The following is a 17,708-nucleotide window of genomic DNA, read 5'->3' on the forward strand; positions in this document are numbered from 1 at the left end:
CCTTACCAATGGCATTCTTACCTATTAATCCTGCAACGCATCCAAGTGGGCAACTACAGTCTTATAATTCAGTTTTTTGTTGTCACATTCACGTTCTTTCTTCAATGATCAAAACAAGAAACGGTCTATGAAAACCAGTGACTAACCAATGATGTTAATGATCATAGGTCAAACAGTAAGTCTCGTGCTTAGACCGTACGTGAAGATCATCGTCGGGCTAATCGCAAGCTTTTTCGTCGCTATTAAATTTAGTCTCACACTGTACCCAATCCATGTTCAAGAAGTCATTTATTTCCTTGCGGTGATTTTACTTTACATTTCCTATAAACTTCTATCAATTGCCTTTTCACTCTCGGCATTCCGCAACGATATCTCCATAGCCAACTTCCCCGCCAAAATGCCATTCGCTTCCATCGAATTCCACAATGTGGCCATAAATAAGAAAAATAACGCCAGTCCAGACACGATCACCCGCAGCACCGTAAACATTGTCTGCAGTCCATACGGCGGAACCATGTCAATGAGATAAAAGAGTGTCATCATGACAGCTAGTGCCATGGTGAAATAGATCGTCTTATGCGAACGAAGCTTCTCCAAATTGTCCCGGCAAATGTCGATTGCTTCGTTCAGGGCGGTAACTAGACCGTTGTCTTCGTTCTTAAAGGTAATATTCGAGCTGTCTGGCAATGGGCTCTGAGGAAGCGTTATTCGAATGCGAGAATAGACGGCTTCATGGTCGGAAAAGCTGATTGGATGATCGGGTATGGAGTGCGATAGTGGGAGCTTGTAGTCGAGCACATTTGCCTGGAAATGATTTACCTTAATGGCACTGAAGTGACTTGTATGTGTCTCAACGTTCAACTTGTTTAGAGCACAAAAAGTCCATTTCTTACCTGACAATCTCTACCAGGTCGATAGAGAATGTAATCGATGCGCTTCCCGTTCGGCAAAGAATCTATCGTCGATTGTGGTGTGTACGAATTTGTCGGATTATCACAAGTTGGAACACTATTGTCGCAAGTTTCAGTCAATTTTGCCGTGGACAGTAATAACCTACCAACGAAAGCCGTCTGAATTTGATGTTACGAACATAATCCGAACACAATTTTACCTGTGTGCCAGATCACCTGGTTCCGTATTTAAGTCTCCGGCCAGTACCTGTAATATCGATTCGCCACGAGTACTTTCTATGAATTGAGCAGTATCGAACGATTGAATTACTCTGTGCGCCTTATAGTCATCACAATCTCGATCGTATTCGGCATGAAGCTGCAAATTGCAATTTTTTTAAGGGAAATCTTTTGCTGCCATCACATCACACTTACATGAGCAATGTAAATGTTTATCGGTTGTTTCTGCACCATAATTTGGCACAAGCCGACTCCCTTGCCACCGAACCAATCACCTGAAAAAGGACTCTGAAACGGTGTTCGAAACGACTGAGCGACAGTAAATTACCATGTTGAATACGATGAACGTATCCGTTGACCGACCACGAATGGAATAGTGTCATTGTGATGGGATATTTCGATAAAATACACAGTCCTGATCCAACGACACCGCTGGAAAATACAATTTAGTGAGAACATCGAACGTAGTTACAACGGGGAACCATACCTGTGAAAGTAATGAGAGAACGGCAAACTTTTCTGCGTTACTTTCCGGATGTATTCAAAGTCGTCGTTGCTCCACACCTAGTGATAGTAAGAGACATTGTTGTGTCGTACTCAAATTAATTCCGGTGCCACTTACTTCTTGTAGTGAAACGACATCATAGTCACCATCAGCTAACTGCTTGCTGATTGCATTCACTCTGAGGCTCCGGTCCTTTGAAATGAATGGAATCCCCCTGCAATACGATTTAAATCTTTAGAACGCTGGCTGTGGTACCGATACTGATCTACGAACCATATATTCAGTGTCAGGATGCTTAACTCGACTATTGAAATCATAATGACATCATAGAAGCGTCTGTCTGTCTCTATCGTCGCTATGCAAAATGCAACAAAAATATAATTCCAAGCTTAAATCAGCTGGTGTTTGCAAACAAAGGTGTCAATAGTTCGTTGACATTTTCCCTGGTAGCATATTTTGTACCCGTTGTCATCGCTCTGGAAAGAATGGGAGCACTGTAAGTTGAGCTTCACATTAGTATCTTTGGAACTCTGATTGAGTAGCTACTCAACGTAATAGGGCATTCCATGTCGGAAATTGTTCACTTTTATGCTGCGTGTTCTTCTGCAATTTTTTATATGGGATGCCGCGGGGACAAAGTTGTTCGAAATATTATCGAAATTCGAACTGGAACTGGAACGCATGTGGCAGATAAATTTTCTTGCTGGTCTGTTCCTGAACATTTGCCACTTTGCGACGCCGATTTTTTTGGTAAAATTTTGGTTGTTTCCAGTCAAATTTTTTTTGGTAAAAATTATTTGGCAGATGATGAGAAAAACTAAGCCAGCTTGTTTGAACTAATTGAGTGTAAAATTTAATTTTTGCGTAACGAAGCTGAAAGCGTCAACTCTAGCGATATCATTCATTTTAGAAATTGTACTTCAAAGACTGCGTCACACTTTTCTCGAAGAGATTTTTGTTGGGATATCAGTCGTTTTAGAAGTTTTAGAACACTGCTTTTTATAACAGTTTATAACAGAAATTCGGAAATTTGACGAAAATCGAAAATTTGACGAAAATCGAAAATTTGACGAAATTCGAAAATTTGACGAAAATCGAAAATTTTACGAAAATCGAAAATTTGACGAAGAAAGTAATTCTCTATCTGCCACCATTCAAGAAATATCTCTAAAACCCCAATTGACCCACCCATTTCCAACTTTCGACATTTTTCACAAATGCCCTTCTTTTCTACTTATAAAACTCTGAGACTTTGCCGAAGAAAGTAACTCTCTATCTTTCATAACCCAAAAAAATATTAGTCCTTTCATCCTACGCTCGAGTAGCTCAAAATTTGGTCACTCTAATCACTCTAGCTCAAACGAATCTGCCCCGATTTTTGTAATTATTTTTTTGTTCGAATCGTGTTACGAATACCTTTCATTTGATGGGTCGCACGCCTCTGTAGGTTTCAATACAGCTAAGCTACAGCCGAAAACGCGTTCCCGACCCTCGAAAACCACACTCAGAAACCACTTCGAGGCCAATAAAACAAAATTCTGGTTTTTCCTGGGGTAATGGCGTATCACATTTTCATTTTTATGCTCACCCTGAGGTTCCTGCAAAATTTCATGGAGATTGGCTGACTAGTTTCCGAGATCGTCTGTCGATAAATAGATAGACAGATAGACAGATAGAAACATACAGAGTAAGTTGAAAGATTTTGATTGTTTGGGAAAAGTCAATTTGGTGTAACTATTTTCTATGAAAAGTGCCAATTTCAAAACGATGTATCTCCGGTAATTTTAAAGCTACATAGTCAAGTGATAGCTCGTTTTGCTCGTATTTGAAGCGCGCATAAGATTTGTGGTGATACAGGCCAAAGGAAAGAAACTTAAATTCTCGCCTATATATAGTTGCCGCGTCTCAAAAAATTTTCTTCGTTCTTTTTTTGGAAGTTAGACTGCGTCAAGTCCTCCGCTATCGCTCCGGACATGATGTGCGCAAACTAACCACTTTCTCTCTAACGACATTGAATTCAACCACGGCAGAGTAAAATAAACCAGGAAGGAGCGGTTCATTTTCGAAACGTCAAATAAGGGACCTAATACATGGGATGAAAATGAACTCAAATGAGCACTGACATAAATTAAAAAAAATTTTTCGCGAAATATCAAGGGCTACTAGATTATTCAGGTCCCTAGTCAAACAAGCGCTCCTGCCTGGTTAACTTTACTCTGTCGTGATTCAACTTCAGTAACAATCCAGAGATGTTTTTGTCGAAAAAAATATTTTTCTGGAATTCTTCTGGTCCTCTAGCGCTCCAAAACAACACTGACTGTTCTATCTACATCTCTTTCTTAGCAGCATGACTTTTTCGAAAACGTTCGTTCGGGTATCTTATGGTACGCTATTCACACCGAGTGTCTGTTTCCCAGTACATAATTCTGAAGGTATTCGTGATTTTCGAGGACATCAAAATATGAATGATCTAATATGTCAAACTAGTATAGGAGAGAGCTGATAGAGAAGCTCAGTCAGTCGTAACATTAACCAACTAACATTTTGTAAATATTTACTAAACAAATCATCTAACAGCTTCGTAGCATAGACGGGTAGTATGAGATATTAGACGAGTCATATATTTTGGTTGAATCAACAATCAGTGAATAGCTAATAAAACGTACAGGATGTTGGTTGTGATAGTCTTCTTGCTTTTCAACGGCTGTGGTGTACAAACAGAAGTCTCCTCAGTAAAGTCTCTAGATCTGCGTAAGACGAAAGTCTGGGGACCGGGCATACAAACACCGCAGGCTGTTATGCCTGCAAGATATTTTTTCATTCAAGCCGTTGATTCGAAGGGGAAAGAGTAAGTGAAAGAACCATTCGACCATCAACGAAATTTTACCTCAGTTCATTTGCACACAGCATACCAACGTCCCGGCCAGAGAAATATGAAATCAACATTCAAGGCTCATCGCGTTTCGGCGCTTGTCGATATTCGTTGGATCAAATTGATCGAAAGGACGGTTCCATCATTGTACGCTATAAAATGGTCGACGTTTGTCGGAACGCTGAAATTCACATCAAATATCGGAATGAACATGTGGCCAAGTCACCATACTCGGCTGGAACAATTTATTCCGAGAGCTGTAATTGTCCCGTCGACGTAGACGAATATCTGGCAACGAATGAATGTTCGCCGCAGAAACAAATCGACGATGATCTGAGCCCGTTTCGGAAGGTTAATTTCACCAACATTCGAGCGAAAATCATACAAAAATATGACCTGCCCAACAGTGTGTCGTTGTGCAACTATGTTGTCAGAAATAATGAGATATTCCGCCAATGCTTCGGACAGTATACCGGCTTTAAGATGTTCATGGACGCTGTACTGATATCGTTGGTGAAGAAGGTCAAACTGCCGGACACGGAATTCTTTATCAATTTGGGCGACTGGCCACTGATGAAGAAAGGCGGACAGACTAGAACAACCGGTCCATATCCGATATTCTCGTGGTGCGGCAGTGAAGATACGTTCGATATAGTCTTGCCGACCTATGACATCACCGAATCAACTCTACAGAATATGGGACGAGTGACGTTGGATATGCTATCGGTGCAACGAGCAGGAAAGCCATGGACCGAAAAGGCAGATCGGGCATTTTTTCGAGGTCGAGACTCTCGTCGCGAACGTCTTGATTTGATCGACATTGCCCGTGAGAATCCGGACATTTTCAACGTGTCTCTGACCAATTTCTTCTTCTTTCGTGACGACGAGGAAAAGTATGGTCCGAAGGTTGCGCACATTTCGTTGATGGAATTTTTCGATGTAAGTACCATGAATGCGGATCCGATCAACTCGATCGTAACGGGTTTTAATAATTGCCGTTCCAGTATAAGTACCAAATCAATTTGGATGGAACTGTAGCAGCTTATAGGCTTCCGTATCTTCTAGCTGGTAGTTCTTTGGTGCTGAAGCAAGACTCTCCATTTTACGAACATTTTTATAAGAAACTCATTCCGAATCATCATTACATTCCATTCAAGCGGGATTTGTGTAAGTCGTTCGAGGAGCAATCATTTTAATCCGTCTCTGACCACGGAAAATATTCACTTCCACAGCCGACTTAACGGAGAAAGTGGTGTGGGCCATGAAAAACGAGCGAAAAGTCCTGGAGATCGTGAAAAACGCACAGCGATTCACGCGAGAAAATCTTTTACCCAAAGACATTTACTGTTACCATGTGTTGCTGCTGAAGCAATGGAGCCAGAATCTCGTTGAAGTGCACATTCAACCTCATATGGATCGGGTGCCGATGCCAGCCAGTGATTGTGATTGTCACGATGAATCGTCTCAATTGAGAGACGAATTGTAAATTAGAAATTGTAGTCATTGTTACCGATGTAACCGGTATATAGATTGTATGAACTGGGTTCCTATGCAACGTGTTTACCTTAATTTTTTTTAAAGATTATTTTTTGTCTATTATTCCCGACATGCAGGTGTAGCAATAAATTGAATTTATGCGATTCGGGAGATGCATTTTCCTTGTGGGAGTGCTTAGTAGGGGTGTGGTTAGGTCGCTGACGATTTAATCGTTTGTAAGTCGAGTTAATTCAGTAAGAGTTAAGAGTTCAACTCAAAGAATGAATTGAAATCCATTTTATTCAACATTCAACTTACACTGACCGTTCACACCTTTTGTATCGGACATATGTTTTCCAACAGCATTTTGCATGGCTTTCAGACAGCCCCTTAGTCCTGGCCTGTCGACCAGTTGGACCAGACTAGCATAAGCCAAGAACGGAATTTTTTTCAATGTGCGACCGCTCAACCCTTTACTCATTTCCAGCAACACTCTAAATTGTTGATACAACTCGCCGTCCACCGATTTCTTGAGCAACAAAAATTCATTGTCACCATCGACGACAAGGCCAACGTCAATCAGTTCCCGTAACATCAGCGTGTATATCTGCGCCAGGCCGGTCACATCGGGAAAACCAACGTATTGCTTGATGTCGGCTCGATCGAGGAATGCTGAATCGATTGATGATGTTAAATTGCTGGTGGTGAGCACTAAAACGTTGGGATGTTTGCGTATTTGATCGAGTTGAGTTAGCACTGCATTCACCACGCGTATGGAGTCGGTGGGTTCGTTGGCTGTGGGGGGAGAATTGGGATAGGAAAACTTCGATTTCTGTATTTGTGAAGAGATGGCTTACACGATGAACTTCTTGCGAAGGCAATCGATTCGACTTCGTCGATTAGGACGCACACCAAATGGGTTGGATTCTCGACCACGTCTCTGATTTTTTCGAACAATTTCATCACAAGCTTTCCACTCTTTTCGGAAAGGAAAGGACAGTTAACAGAATTGCAAGAAGTCGGTAGAGATAGAGATGCATTGAAAGCCACAACTTACCTCCGAGAACCATTTCGAGAAGAGGCTGTGCGAATTGATTTCAATGAGATGCGTGCATTTGAACGTACTTTTCATGCGAATTGAGATCTTCTGTGCAATGGCTTTGCATAAGCTGGTCTTCCCTGTTCCGGCCGGTCCGTGCAACAAAATCAATCGATTGCATGAGATCACATTCGGATTGATTCCGCTCTTCGAGAACAACATCGACGTTTCAACGAACTGAAGGAGCTAAAGGCAGAACGGAAGGCAAATTTTAAATCCGATTTCATCCGGTTCGCAGACCAAATACCATACATTCTCTTTGAGCCCTTGCTCGAAATACAGGTTGTTCCAACTGTCGTGAAATTCCCTAGACGGAAGTATCCAATGATTGGCTGCAGCTGTCTCTTCATCACTCCCATTCTAGATTCGTAAAAGAAATGCCTCGGAATATCAAAAGAACTTTGATGAAGTTGTACATGAAGACGGTGTCTGTGTACCTCAATCATTTCCAGTTCGGGATCGGGACGATTCAGTTTGTAAACAAAGAACGTTGTGTTATTGGTGTTGATCGGGAATTCGTCCACTTTGCAAGAAACCAATAGCGCCTCAGCATGATCGGCGATTGCACCATGAGCACTCTCTAATTTCAAGTATTTATGATCGTAATCCGATAGAGAATTGACATTGAAATGTTCATTGATGAAGGGAATGACAAGAGTTTGCACATTTTCCGGTGATATTTCGCTGGAAAACAATGAATTCGAAATATTGTCTAATACGGATGCTGGGTGTACCTACGTCTTTTTGCAAACTACTTCCACTGAATTGAGTTTCATTATTCTACAACAACAGCTTTTGTGTTGTTTCTACGGAACGAATATTTAAATTAACGAAATGGACTGGTACGACTGGTATGTTTCAAAATATAAATTATTGGAGCTGTCATCATTTCACTATCGGTAAAATAGGATATGACAACCCTGGTGGTAATTTTCGTCACTGGGATTGAGACACAAAAATGGCGGGAATTTTCAATTTTCTCAAAAAACCGAGCCATCAGAACAGTCGGAGCGTTTGCTGCGACTGAGCCCCGTACAAACCCGTATATCTATTGCGTACGTGACCCTAGTGCGTCTGTCACCCTACTTTGACCGTAAGCCTATGCGCCGGTTAAAGTAGTTAAAGTAAAATTATTATGGAATGTGTACATCTTAGAAATTGCGCATAGCGCAATTACGAAGCCCCGTACGACGTTCCTTTCAAATAAAACAAAAATTTCAAATAGCCCTAAAATTTTAATTTATTGAGTATAAATACACATAGGGCCTAGTATCGGCCTCAGTCCGAGGATCCAAATTAAATTTTTTTCAACTACATTCTATTCGGCCTTTGATTACCTTCCAAATGAAACAAAAAATACGGAAAACGGATGAAATTTGCTCGAGTTTTATGTAAAATACACATAGGGCCCTAGTAGCGGCCTTAGTCCGAGGACCCAAATTTAATTTTTTTTCAACAACATTCTATTCGGCCTTTGATTACCTTTCAAATGAAACAAAAATTACGAAAAACGGATGAAATTTGCTCGAGTTATATGTAAAATACACATAGGGCCCTAGTAGATTTTCTCTTCTAAGGCCCTAACTCACGGTCCACACACCCGACTTAAAAAAACTTTTTTTTTCCTGGATTGATATTGACAATACCTATCATTTGCCGTGTCATTTACATTTCCATCGTTTATTTTGCCATAAATATCACCAAAAGACCTTAAATCACTTAGGTGGCCCTAACTCACGGAGGGCCGACCCGAATATGCCCATCTTCGAACTTAGTCTCACTATTTTGACTATCTTTCAGGGAAAAAAAATTTGAAATCGGATTTGATTTACTCAAGATATCGACGTGACGGACAGACGGACAGACGGACAGACGGCCCAAATTTTTATTGCGGATTCGTCATCTATGAACATAGGCAAACACTTTGCCCTTACCGTCTGCTTCGAATTCCATCAATTACACACGGCATCGTAATCCTATAAGCCCCTTCGTACTTCGTACGGGGCTAAAAATCCGTTCTTGGCTTATGCTAGACTACTTAGGGGCCTACACAACCCACATTTCCTGGTGGCATGACGGTACGGCTACGACTAATAATATAGATGACGAGGACCATAGCAAAAAATCTTGATATATCAAGAACCAGAATAGAAAAAATTGGGATCACTGGCATTGTGTAGAAAACTCTTTGCAAACAATAATATAATCTTTTATTAGAATGATTAGGCATGGGCGATAATGATAATGATTATCGATAATTATCGATAATCGATAATTGTCGACTTTTTTATTGAAAATTATCAAAAAAATATTGATAATCGATAATTATTGATATTTTGATAATTATCAAGATATCGATAATTCGATATATCGATATTTCGGTCCGAAAATCCGATTTTTATCGATATATTCCGATATATCGGTATATTATCATGCATTTTCAGATAAATATCAAAATATCGATACTTTGATAACTAGGTCCCACCTTTTGGGTGGGTCAGGTCCCTTGACTGACAATTATTGCAATGTAATTTTGATCAGCTTATTTTTCATTCTTAAACTTCCTAAGCATCTTAAATCACTATCACCGATACAATAATTTAGTTTTTGATATGCTATAAACTAACTTCAATCTGTGATGAGCTGTCAAAGAGTAAACATCTCTGCGAAATCAAGGACATTCAGTCGATGATTGGCTCTCAAAGAGTAGACATCTCCGCCAAAACAATGGTATACTTCAGTCGATGATTGGCTGTCAAACAGTAAACATCTCTGTCAAAACAATGGTATACTTCAGTCGGTGATTGGCTGTCAAAGAGGAAACATCTCTGCCAAATCAATGGTATACTTCAGTCGGTGATTGGCTGTCAAAGAGTAAACATCTCTGCCAAAACAATGGTATACTTCAGTCGGTGATTGGCTGTCAAAGAGTAAACATCTATGCCAAAACAATGGTATACTTCAGTCGGTGATTGGCTGTCAAAGAGTAAACATCTATGCCAAAACAATGGTATACTTCAGTCGGTGATTGGCTGTCAAAGAGTAAACATCTCTGTCAAAACAACGGTATACTTCAGTCGGTGATTGGCTGTCAAAGAGTAAACATCTATGTCAAAACAATGGTATACTTCAGTCGGTGATTGGCTGTCAAAGAGTAAACATCTCTGCCAAAACAATGGTATACTTCAGTCGGTGATTGGCTGTCAAAGAGTAAACATCTCTGCCAAAACAATGGTATACTTCAGTCGATGATTCGCTGTCAAAGAGTAAACATCTATGCCAAAACAATGGTATACTTCAGTCGGTGATTGGCTGTCAAAGAGTAAACAACTCTGCCAAAACAATGGTATACTTCAGTCGGTGATTGGCTGTCAAAGAGTAAACATCTATGTCAAAACAATGGTATACTTCAGTCGGTGATTGGCTGTCAAAGAGTAAACATCTCTGTCAAAACAATGGTATACTTCAGTCGGTGATTGGCTGTCAAAGAGTAAACATCTCTGTCAAAACAATGGTATACTTCAGTCGGTGATTGGCTGTCAAAGAGTAAACATCTATGCCAAAACAATGGTATACTTCAGTCGGTGATTGGCTGTCAAAGAGTAAACATCTATGCCAAAACAATGGTATACTTCAGTCGATGATTCGCTGTCAAAGAGTAAACATCTCTACCAAAACAATGGTATACTTCAGTCGGTGATTGGCTGTCAAAGAGTAAACATCTATGTCAAAACAATGGTATACTTCAGTCGGTGATTGGCTGTCAAAGAGGAAACATCTCTGCCAAAACAATGGTATACTTCAGTCGGTGATTGGCTGTCAAAGAGTAAACATCTATGCCAAAACAATGGTATACTTCAGTCGATGATTCGCTGTCAAAGAGTAAACATCTCTACCAAAACAATGGTATACTTCAGTCGGTGATTGGCTGTCAAAGAGTAAACATCTATGTCAAAACAATGGTATACTTCAGTCGGTGATTGGCTGTCAAAGAGTAAACATCTATGCCAAAACAATGGTATACTTCAGTCGGTGATTGGCTGTCAAAGAGTAAACATCTATGCCAAAACAATGGTATACTTCAGTCGGTGATTCGCTGTCAAAGAGTAAACATCTATGCCAAAACAATGGTATACTTCAGTCGGTGATTGGCTGTCAAAGAGGAAACATCTCTGCCAAATCAATGGTATACTTCAGTCGGTGATTCGCTGTCAAAGAGTAAACATCTCTACCAAAACAATGGTATACTTCAGTCGGTGATTGGCTGTCAAACAGTAAACATCTCTACCAAAACAATGGTATACTTCAGTCGATGATTCGCTGTCAAAGAGTAAACATCTATGCCAAAACAATGGTATACTTCAGTCGGTGATTCGCTGTCAAAGAGTAAACATCTATGCCAAAACAATGGTATACTTCAGTCGGTGATTGGCTGTCAAAGAGTAAACATCTATGCCAAAACAATGGTATACTTCAGTCGGTGATTCGCTGTCAAAGAGTAAACATCTATGCCAAAACAATGGTATACTTCAGTCGGTGATTGGCTGTCAAAGAGTAAACATCTATGTCAAAACAATGGTATACTTCAGTCGGTGATTGGCTGTCAAAGAGGAAACATCTCTGCCAAAACAATGGTATACTTCAGTCGGTGATTGGCTGTCAAAGAGTAAACATCTATGCCAAAACAATGGTATACTTCAGTCGATGATTCGCTGTCAAAGAGTAAACATCTCTACCAAAACAATGGTATACTTCAGTCGGTGATTGGCTGTCAAAGAGTAAACATCTATGTCAAAACAATGGTATACTTCAGTCGGTGATTGGCTGTCAAAGAGGAAACATCTCTGCCAAAACAATGGTATACTTCAGTCGGTGATTGGCTGTCAAAGAGTAAACATCTATGCCAAAACAATGGTATACTTCAGTCGGTGATTGGCTGTCAAAGAGTAAACATCTATGTCAAAACAATGGTATACTTCAGTCGGTGATTGGCTGTCAAAGAGTAAACATCTCTGCCAAAACAATGGTATACTTCAGTCGGTGATTGGCTGTCAAAGAGTAAACATCTATGCCAAAACAATGGTATACTTCAGTCGGTGATTGGCTGTCAAAGAGTAAACATCTCTGTCAAAACAATGGTATACTTCAGTCGGTGATTGGCTGTCAAAGAGGAAACATCTCTGCCAAAACAATGGTATACTTCAGTCGGTGATTGGCTGTCAAAGAGTAAACATCTATGCCAAAACAATGGTATACTTCAGTCGGTGATTGGCTGTCAAAGAGTAAACATCTATGTCAAAACAATGGTATACTTCAGTCGGTGATTGGCTGTCAAAGAGTAAACATCTCTGTCAAAACAATGGTATACTTCAGTCGGTGATTGGCTGTCAAAGAGGAAACATCTCTGCCAAAACAATGGTATACTTCAGTCGGTGATTGGCTGTCAAAGAGTAAACATCTATGCCAAAACAATGGTATACTTCAGTCGGTGATTGGCTGTCAAAGAGTAAACATCTATGTCAAAACAATGGTATACTTCAGTCGGTGATTGGCTGTCAAAGAGGAAACATCTCTGCCAAAACAATGGTATACTTCAGTCGGTGATTGGCTGTCAAAGAGTAAACATCTATGCCAAAACAATGGTATACTTCAGTCGGTGATTGGCTGTCAAAGAGTAAACATCTATGTCAAAACAATGGTATACTTCAGTCGGTGATTGGCTGTCAAAGAGTAAACATCTCTGCCAAAACAATGGTATACTTCAGTCGGTGATTGGCTGTCAAAGAGTAAACATCTATGCCAAAACAATGGTATACTTCAGTCGGTGATTGGCTGTCAAAGAGTAAACATCTCTGTCAAAACAATGGTATACTTCAGTCGGTGATTGGCTGTCAAAGAGGAAACATCTCTGCCAAAACAATGGTATACTTCAGTCGGTGATTGGCTGTCAAAGAGTAAACATCTATGCCAAAACAATGGTATACTTCAGTCGGTGATTGGCTGTCAAAGAGTAAACATCTATGTCAAAACAATGGTATACTTCAGTCGGTGATTGGCTGTCAAAGAGGAAACATCTCTGCCAAAACAATGGTATACTTCAGTCGGTGATTGGCTGTCAAAGAGTAAACATCTATGCCAAAACAATGGTATACTTCAGTCGGTGATTGGCTGTCAAAGAGTAAACATCTCTGTCAAAACAATGGTATACTTCAGTCGGTGATTGGCTGTCAAAGAGGAAACATCTCTGCCAAAACAATGGTATACTTCAGTCGGTGATTGGCTGTCAAAAAGTAAACATCTATGCCAAAACAATGGTATACTTCAGTCGGTGATTGGCTGTCAAAGAGTAAACATCTCTGTCAAAACAATGGTATACTTCAGTCGGTGATTGGCTGTCAAAGAGGAAACATCTCTGCCAAAACAATGGTATACTTCAGTCGGTGATTGGCTGTCAAAGAGTAAACATCTATGCCAAAACAATGGTATACTTCAGTCGGTGATTGGCTGTCAAAGAGTAAACATCTATGTCAAAACAATGGTATACTTCAGTCGGTGATTGGCTGTCAAAGAGTAAACATCTCTGCCAAAACAATGGTATACTTCAGTCGGTGATTGGCTGTCAAAGAGTAAACATCTATGCCAAAACAATGGTATACTTCAGTCGGTGATTGGCTGTCAAAGAGTAAACATCTCTGTCAAAACAATGGTATACTTCAGTCGGTGATTGGCTGTCAAAGAGGAAACATCTCTGCCAAAACAATGGTATACTTCAGTCGGTGATTGGCTGTCAAAGAGTAAACATCTCTGTCAAAACAATGGTATACTTCAGTCGGTGATTGGCTGTCAAAGAGGAAACATCTCTGCCAAAACAATGGTATACTTCAGTCGGTGATTGGCTGTCAAAGAGTAAACATCTATGCCAAAACAATGGTATACTTCAGTCGGTGATTGGCTGTCAAAGAGGAAACATCTCTGCCAAAACAATGGTATACTTCAGTCGGTGATTGGCTGTCAAAGAGTAAACATCTATGCCAAAACAATGGTATACTTCAGTCGGTGATTGGCTGTCAAAGAGTAAACATCTATGTCAAAACAATGGTATACTTCAGTCGGTGATTGGCTGTCAAAGAGGAAACATCTCTGCCAAAACAATGGTATACTTCAGTCGGTGATTGGCTGTCAAAGAGTAAACATCTATGCCAAAACAATGGTATACTTCAGTCGATGATTGGCTGTCAAAGAGTAAACATCTCTGCCAAAACAAGGACATACTTTAGTCGATGATTGGCTGTCAAAGAGTAAACATCTATGTCAAAACAATGGTATACTTCAGTCGGTGATTGGCTGTCAAAGAGTAAACATCTATGCCAAAACAATGGTATACTTCAGTCGGTGATTGGCTGTCAAAGAGTAAACATCTATGTCAAAACAATGGTATACTTCAGTCGGTGATTGGCTGTCAAAGAGGAAACATCTCTGCCAAAACAATGGTATACTTCAGTCGGTGATTGGCTGTCAAAGAGTAAACATCTATGCCAAAACAATGGTATACTTCAGTCGATGATTGGCTGTCAAAGAGTAAACATCTCTGCCAAAACAAGGACATACTTCAGTCGATGATTGGCTGTCAAAGAGTAAACATCTATGTCAAAACAATGGTATACTTCAGTCGGTGATTGGCTGTCAAAGAGGAAACATCTCTGCCAAAACAATGGTATACTTCAGTCGGTGATTGGCTGTCAAAGAGTAAACATCTATGCCAAAACAATGGTATACTTCAGTCGGTGATTGGCTGTCAAAGAGGAAACATCTCTGTCAAAACAATGGTATACTTCAGTCGGTGATTGGCTGTCAAAGAGGAAACATCTCTGCCAAAACAATGGTATACTTCAGTCGGTGATTGGCTGTCAAAGAGTAAACATCTCTGCCAAAACAATGGTATACTTCAGTCGGTGATTGGCTGTCAAAGAGTAAACATCTCTGTCAAAACAATGGTATACTTCAGTCGGTGATTGGCTGTCAAAGAGGAAACATCTCTGCCAAAACAATGGTATACTTCAGTCGGTGATTGGCTGTCAAAGAGTAAACATCTATGCCAAAACAATGGTATACTTCAGTCGGTGATTGGCTGTCAAAGAGGAAACATCTCTGCCAAAACAATGGTATACTTCAGTCGGTGATTGGCTGTCAAAGAGTAAACATCTCTGCCAAAACAATGGTATACTTCAGTCGGTGATTGGCTGTCAAAGAGTAAACATCTATGCCAAAACAATGGTATACTTCAGTCGGTGATTGGCTGTCAAAGAGTAAACATCTATGCCAAAACAATGGTATACTTCAGTCGGTGATTGGCTGTCAAAGAGTAAACATCTCTGTCAAAACAATGGTATACTTCAGTCGGTGATTGGCTGTCAAAGAGGAAACATCTCTGCCAAAACAATGGTATACTTCAGTCGGTGATTGGCTGTCAAAGAGTAAACATCTCTGTCAAAACAATGGTATACTTCAGTCGGTGATTGGCTGTCAAAGAGGAAACATCTCTGCCAAAACAATGGTATACTTCAGTCGGTGATTGGCTGTCAAAGAGTAAACATCTATGCCAAAACAATGGTATACTTCAGTCGGTGATTGGCTGTCAAAGAGTAAACATCTCTGTCAAAACAATGGTATACTTCAGTCGGTGATTGGCTGTCAAAGAGGAAACATCTATGCCAAAACAATGGTATACTTCAGTCGATGATTGGCTGTCAAAGAGTAAACATCTCTGCCAAAACAAGGACATACTTTAGTCGATGATTGGCTGTCAAAGAGTAAACATCTCTGCCAAAACAAGGACATACTTTAGTCGATGATTGTCTGTCAAAGAGTAAACATCTCTGCCAAAACAAGGACATACTTTAACCGGTGATTGGCTGTCAAAGAGAAAACAACTCGGCTAAACAAGGACATACTTCAGTCGATGATTGTCTGTCAAAGAGTAAACATCTCTGAAAAACAATGGTTTACTTCAGTCGATGATTGGCTGTCAAAGAGTAAACATCTCTACCAAAACAATGGTATACTTCAGTCGATGATTGGCTGTCAAAGAGTAAACATCTCTACCAAAACAATGGTATACTTCAGTCGATGATTGGCTGTCAAAGAGTAAACATCTCTGCCAAAACAAGGACATACTTTAGTCGGTAATCAGCTGTCAAAGAGTAAACATCTCTGCCAAAACAAGGGCATACTTTAGTCGATGATTGGCTGTCAAAGAGTAAACATCTCTGCCAAAACAAGGACATACTTTAGTCGATGATTGTCTGTCAAAGAGTAAACATCTCTGCCAAAACAAGGACATACTTTAACCGGTGATTGGCTGTCAAAGAGAAAACAACTCGGCTAAACAAGGACATACTTCAGTCGATGATTGTCTGTCAAAGAGTAAACATCTCTGAAAAACAATGGTTTACTTCAGTCGATGATTGGCTGTCAAAGAGTAAACATCTCTGCCAAAACAATGGTATACTTCAGTCGATGATTGGCTGTCAAAGAGTAAACATCTCTGCCATAACAAGGACATACTTTAGTCGGTGATCAGCTGTCAAAGAGTAAACATATCTGCCAAAACAAGGACATACTTTAGTCGGTGATCAGCTGTCAAAGAGTAAACCAATCAAAGCAAAGTACTGCTGTTTTTGTTATCCGGAGAGCCACTCATGTATAATAAAGATACAGAAGAGAATTGTTGCACTGTGTGGTATGTTTGGTTGTGCTGATATTGTTTGCTATGCTAGTTGATATGTGTTGTGTGCATACTTATTTTGCGCTCTAGGTTTTAATGTCGGTCGCTTGAATGACAGCAATATCTACTAATGCAGCTAAATAGCACGCTTCACATGCTATTTAACGGTCCCAAGCCCGTGAAAACGCAGAGGGGTAGAGTAGGGTATTTGTAGGGTTTAGTTAGTTATGAATAATTTAGCGAAGGATAGGACATCACGTTAGGGAAATTTGTCACCCTTCGATGTGTAACAGCTAATTTTGCAAAGAAATTCGATTCTAATGTGAACTTTCCACTGGTAAGATAGGTGTCCTTACTTGATCCATTTGCATAGCACATACGTGTGTAGCGAATGTGTCTTGTTTTACCACCCATTGCCGCCGGTATTGGTAAGATAGGTGTCCTTACTTGATCCATTTGCATAGCGCATACATTCGTAGCGAATGCGTCTTGTTTTACCACTCATTGCCGCCGGTATACGTTGTATATAGTTCACATTAGTTTTGAATTTCTTTCGGGTTGGCGATCATTCGATAGGTGATCAATTAACCTAACTCCTTGTTAGGCAATGAGAAACTGTTTATACGATCATTGTGTATCAGTTATAAGCAAACTCTCCTTAAAATTGCCACATTAGGTGGGGTAGATAGGACGCAACGTTAGGTCAATTGTAAGCCATCAGAGAAATGATAACGGATGTCTGGGCCGGGACAACACCATCTGTTGTCATTTCTCTGTCACCCATCGATGTGTAACAGCTAATTTTACAAAGAAATTCGAATCTAATGTGAACTTTCCACTGGTAAGATAGGTGTCCTTACTTGATCCATTTGCATAGCACATACGTGTGTAGCGAATGTGTC

At 40.2% G+C, this 17,708-nt stretch overlaps 3 protein-coding genes across 3 annotated transcripts; 1 reads left to right on the forward strand and 2 right to left on the reverse strand.

The window, feature by feature from the left end:
* Positions 1–271: 271 nt before the first annotated feature.
* On the reverse strand, positions 272–2,129 carry LOC119084607 (putative neutral sphingomyelinase). Its single transcript, XM_037194670.1, has 8 exons — positions 1,909–2,129; positions 1,753–1,849; positions 1,618–1,694; positions 1,459–1,562; positions 1,326–1,405; positions 1,112–1,269; positions 894–1,053; positions 272–804 (listed from the first exon to the last, which is right to left on the reverse strand). Exons 1-8 carry the CDS (start codon positions 1,950–1,952, stop codon positions 322–324), a joined length of 1,203 nt encoding a protein of 400 aa, XP_037050565.1. The 5' UTR covers positions 1,953–2,129; the 3' UTR covers positions 272–321.
* Positions 2,130–4,106: 1,977 nt separating this feature from the next.
* On the forward strand, positions 4,107–6,158 carry LOC119084608 (protein O-glucosyltransferase 2-like). Its single transcript, XM_037194671.1, has 4 exons — positions 4,107–4,483; positions 4,543–5,446; positions 5,512–5,674; positions 5,740–6,158. Exons 1-4 carry the CDS (start codon positions 4,305–4,307, stop codon positions 5,991–5,993), a joined length of 1,500 nt encoding a protein of 499 aa, XP_037050566.1. The 5' UTR covers positions 4,107–4,304; the 3' UTR covers positions 5,994–6,158.
* A 107-nt stretch (positions 6,159–6,265) lies between these two features.
* LOC119084609 (pachytene checkpoint protein 2 homolog) lies at positions 6,266–7,969 on the reverse strand. Its single transcript, XM_037194672.1, has 6 exons — positions 7,821–7,969; positions 7,520–7,766; positions 7,335–7,442; positions 7,041–7,268; positions 6,841–6,961; positions 6,266–6,778 (listed from the first exon to the last, which is right to left on the reverse strand). Exons 1-6 carry the CDS (start codon positions 7,856–7,858, stop codon positions 6,282–6,284), a joined length of 1,239 nt encoding a protein of 412 aa, XP_037050567.1. The 5' UTR covers positions 7,859–7,969; the 3' UTR covers positions 6,266–6,281.
* Positions 7,970–17,708: the final 9,739 nt, after the last annotated feature.

Source organism: Bradysia coprophila, unplaced genomic scaffold (genome assembly GCF_014529535.1).
Source record: "Bradysia coprophila strain Holo2 unplaced genomic scaffold, BU_Bcop_v1 contig_87, whole genome shotgun sequence".
NCBI classification, from domain to species: domain Eukaryota; kingdom Metazoa; phylum Arthropoda; class Insecta; order Diptera; family Sciaridae; genus Bradysia; species Bradysia coprophila.

What these genes read in the sequence shown, in the direction of transcription:
- LOC119084607 (XM_037194670.1), bottom strand. Translation starts at nt 1,952, where the DNA reads ATGATTTCAATAGTCGAGTTAAGCATCCTGACACTGAATATATG. An exon ending in ATGTCGTTTCACTACAAGAA is followed by an intron (nt 1,695 to 1,752) that starts GTAAGTGGCACC and finishes TACTATCACTAG; the next exon opens with GTGTGGAGCAACGACGACTT. An exon ending in GACCTGGTAGAGATTGTCAG is followed by an intron (nt 805 to 893) that starts GTAAGAAATGGA and finishes AATCATTTCCAG; the next exon opens with GCAAATGTGCTCGACTACAA.
- LOC119084608 (XM_037194671.1), top strand. Translation starts at nt 4,305, where the DNA reads ATGTTGGTTGTGATAGTCTTCTTGCTTTTCAACGGCTGTGGTGTACAA. An exon ending in GTTGATTCGAAGGGGAAAGA is followed by an intron (nt 4,484 to 4,542) that starts GTAAGTGAAAGA and finishes ATTTGCACACAG; the next exon opens with CATACCAACGTCCCGGCCAG. An exon ending in TCCATTCAAGCGGGATTTGT is followed by an intron (nt 5,675 to 5,739) that starts GTAAGTCGTTCG and finishes TCACTTCCACAG; the next exon opens with CCGACTTAACGGAGAAAGTG.
- LOC119084609 (XM_037194672.1), bottom strand. Translation starts at nt 7,858, where the DNA reads ATGAAACTCAATTCAGTGGAAGTAGTTTGCAAAAAGAC. An exon ending in TCTCGAAATGGTTCTCGGAG is followed by an intron (nt 6,962 to 7,040) that starts GTAAGTTGTGGC and finishes CTTTCCGAAAAG; the next exon opens with AGTGGAAAGCTTGTGATGAA. An exon ending in CTTCGCAAGAAGTTCATCGT is followed by an intron (nt 6,779 to 6,840) that starts GTAAGCCATCTC and finishes CTCCCCCCACAG; the next exon opens with CCAACGAACCCACCGACTCC.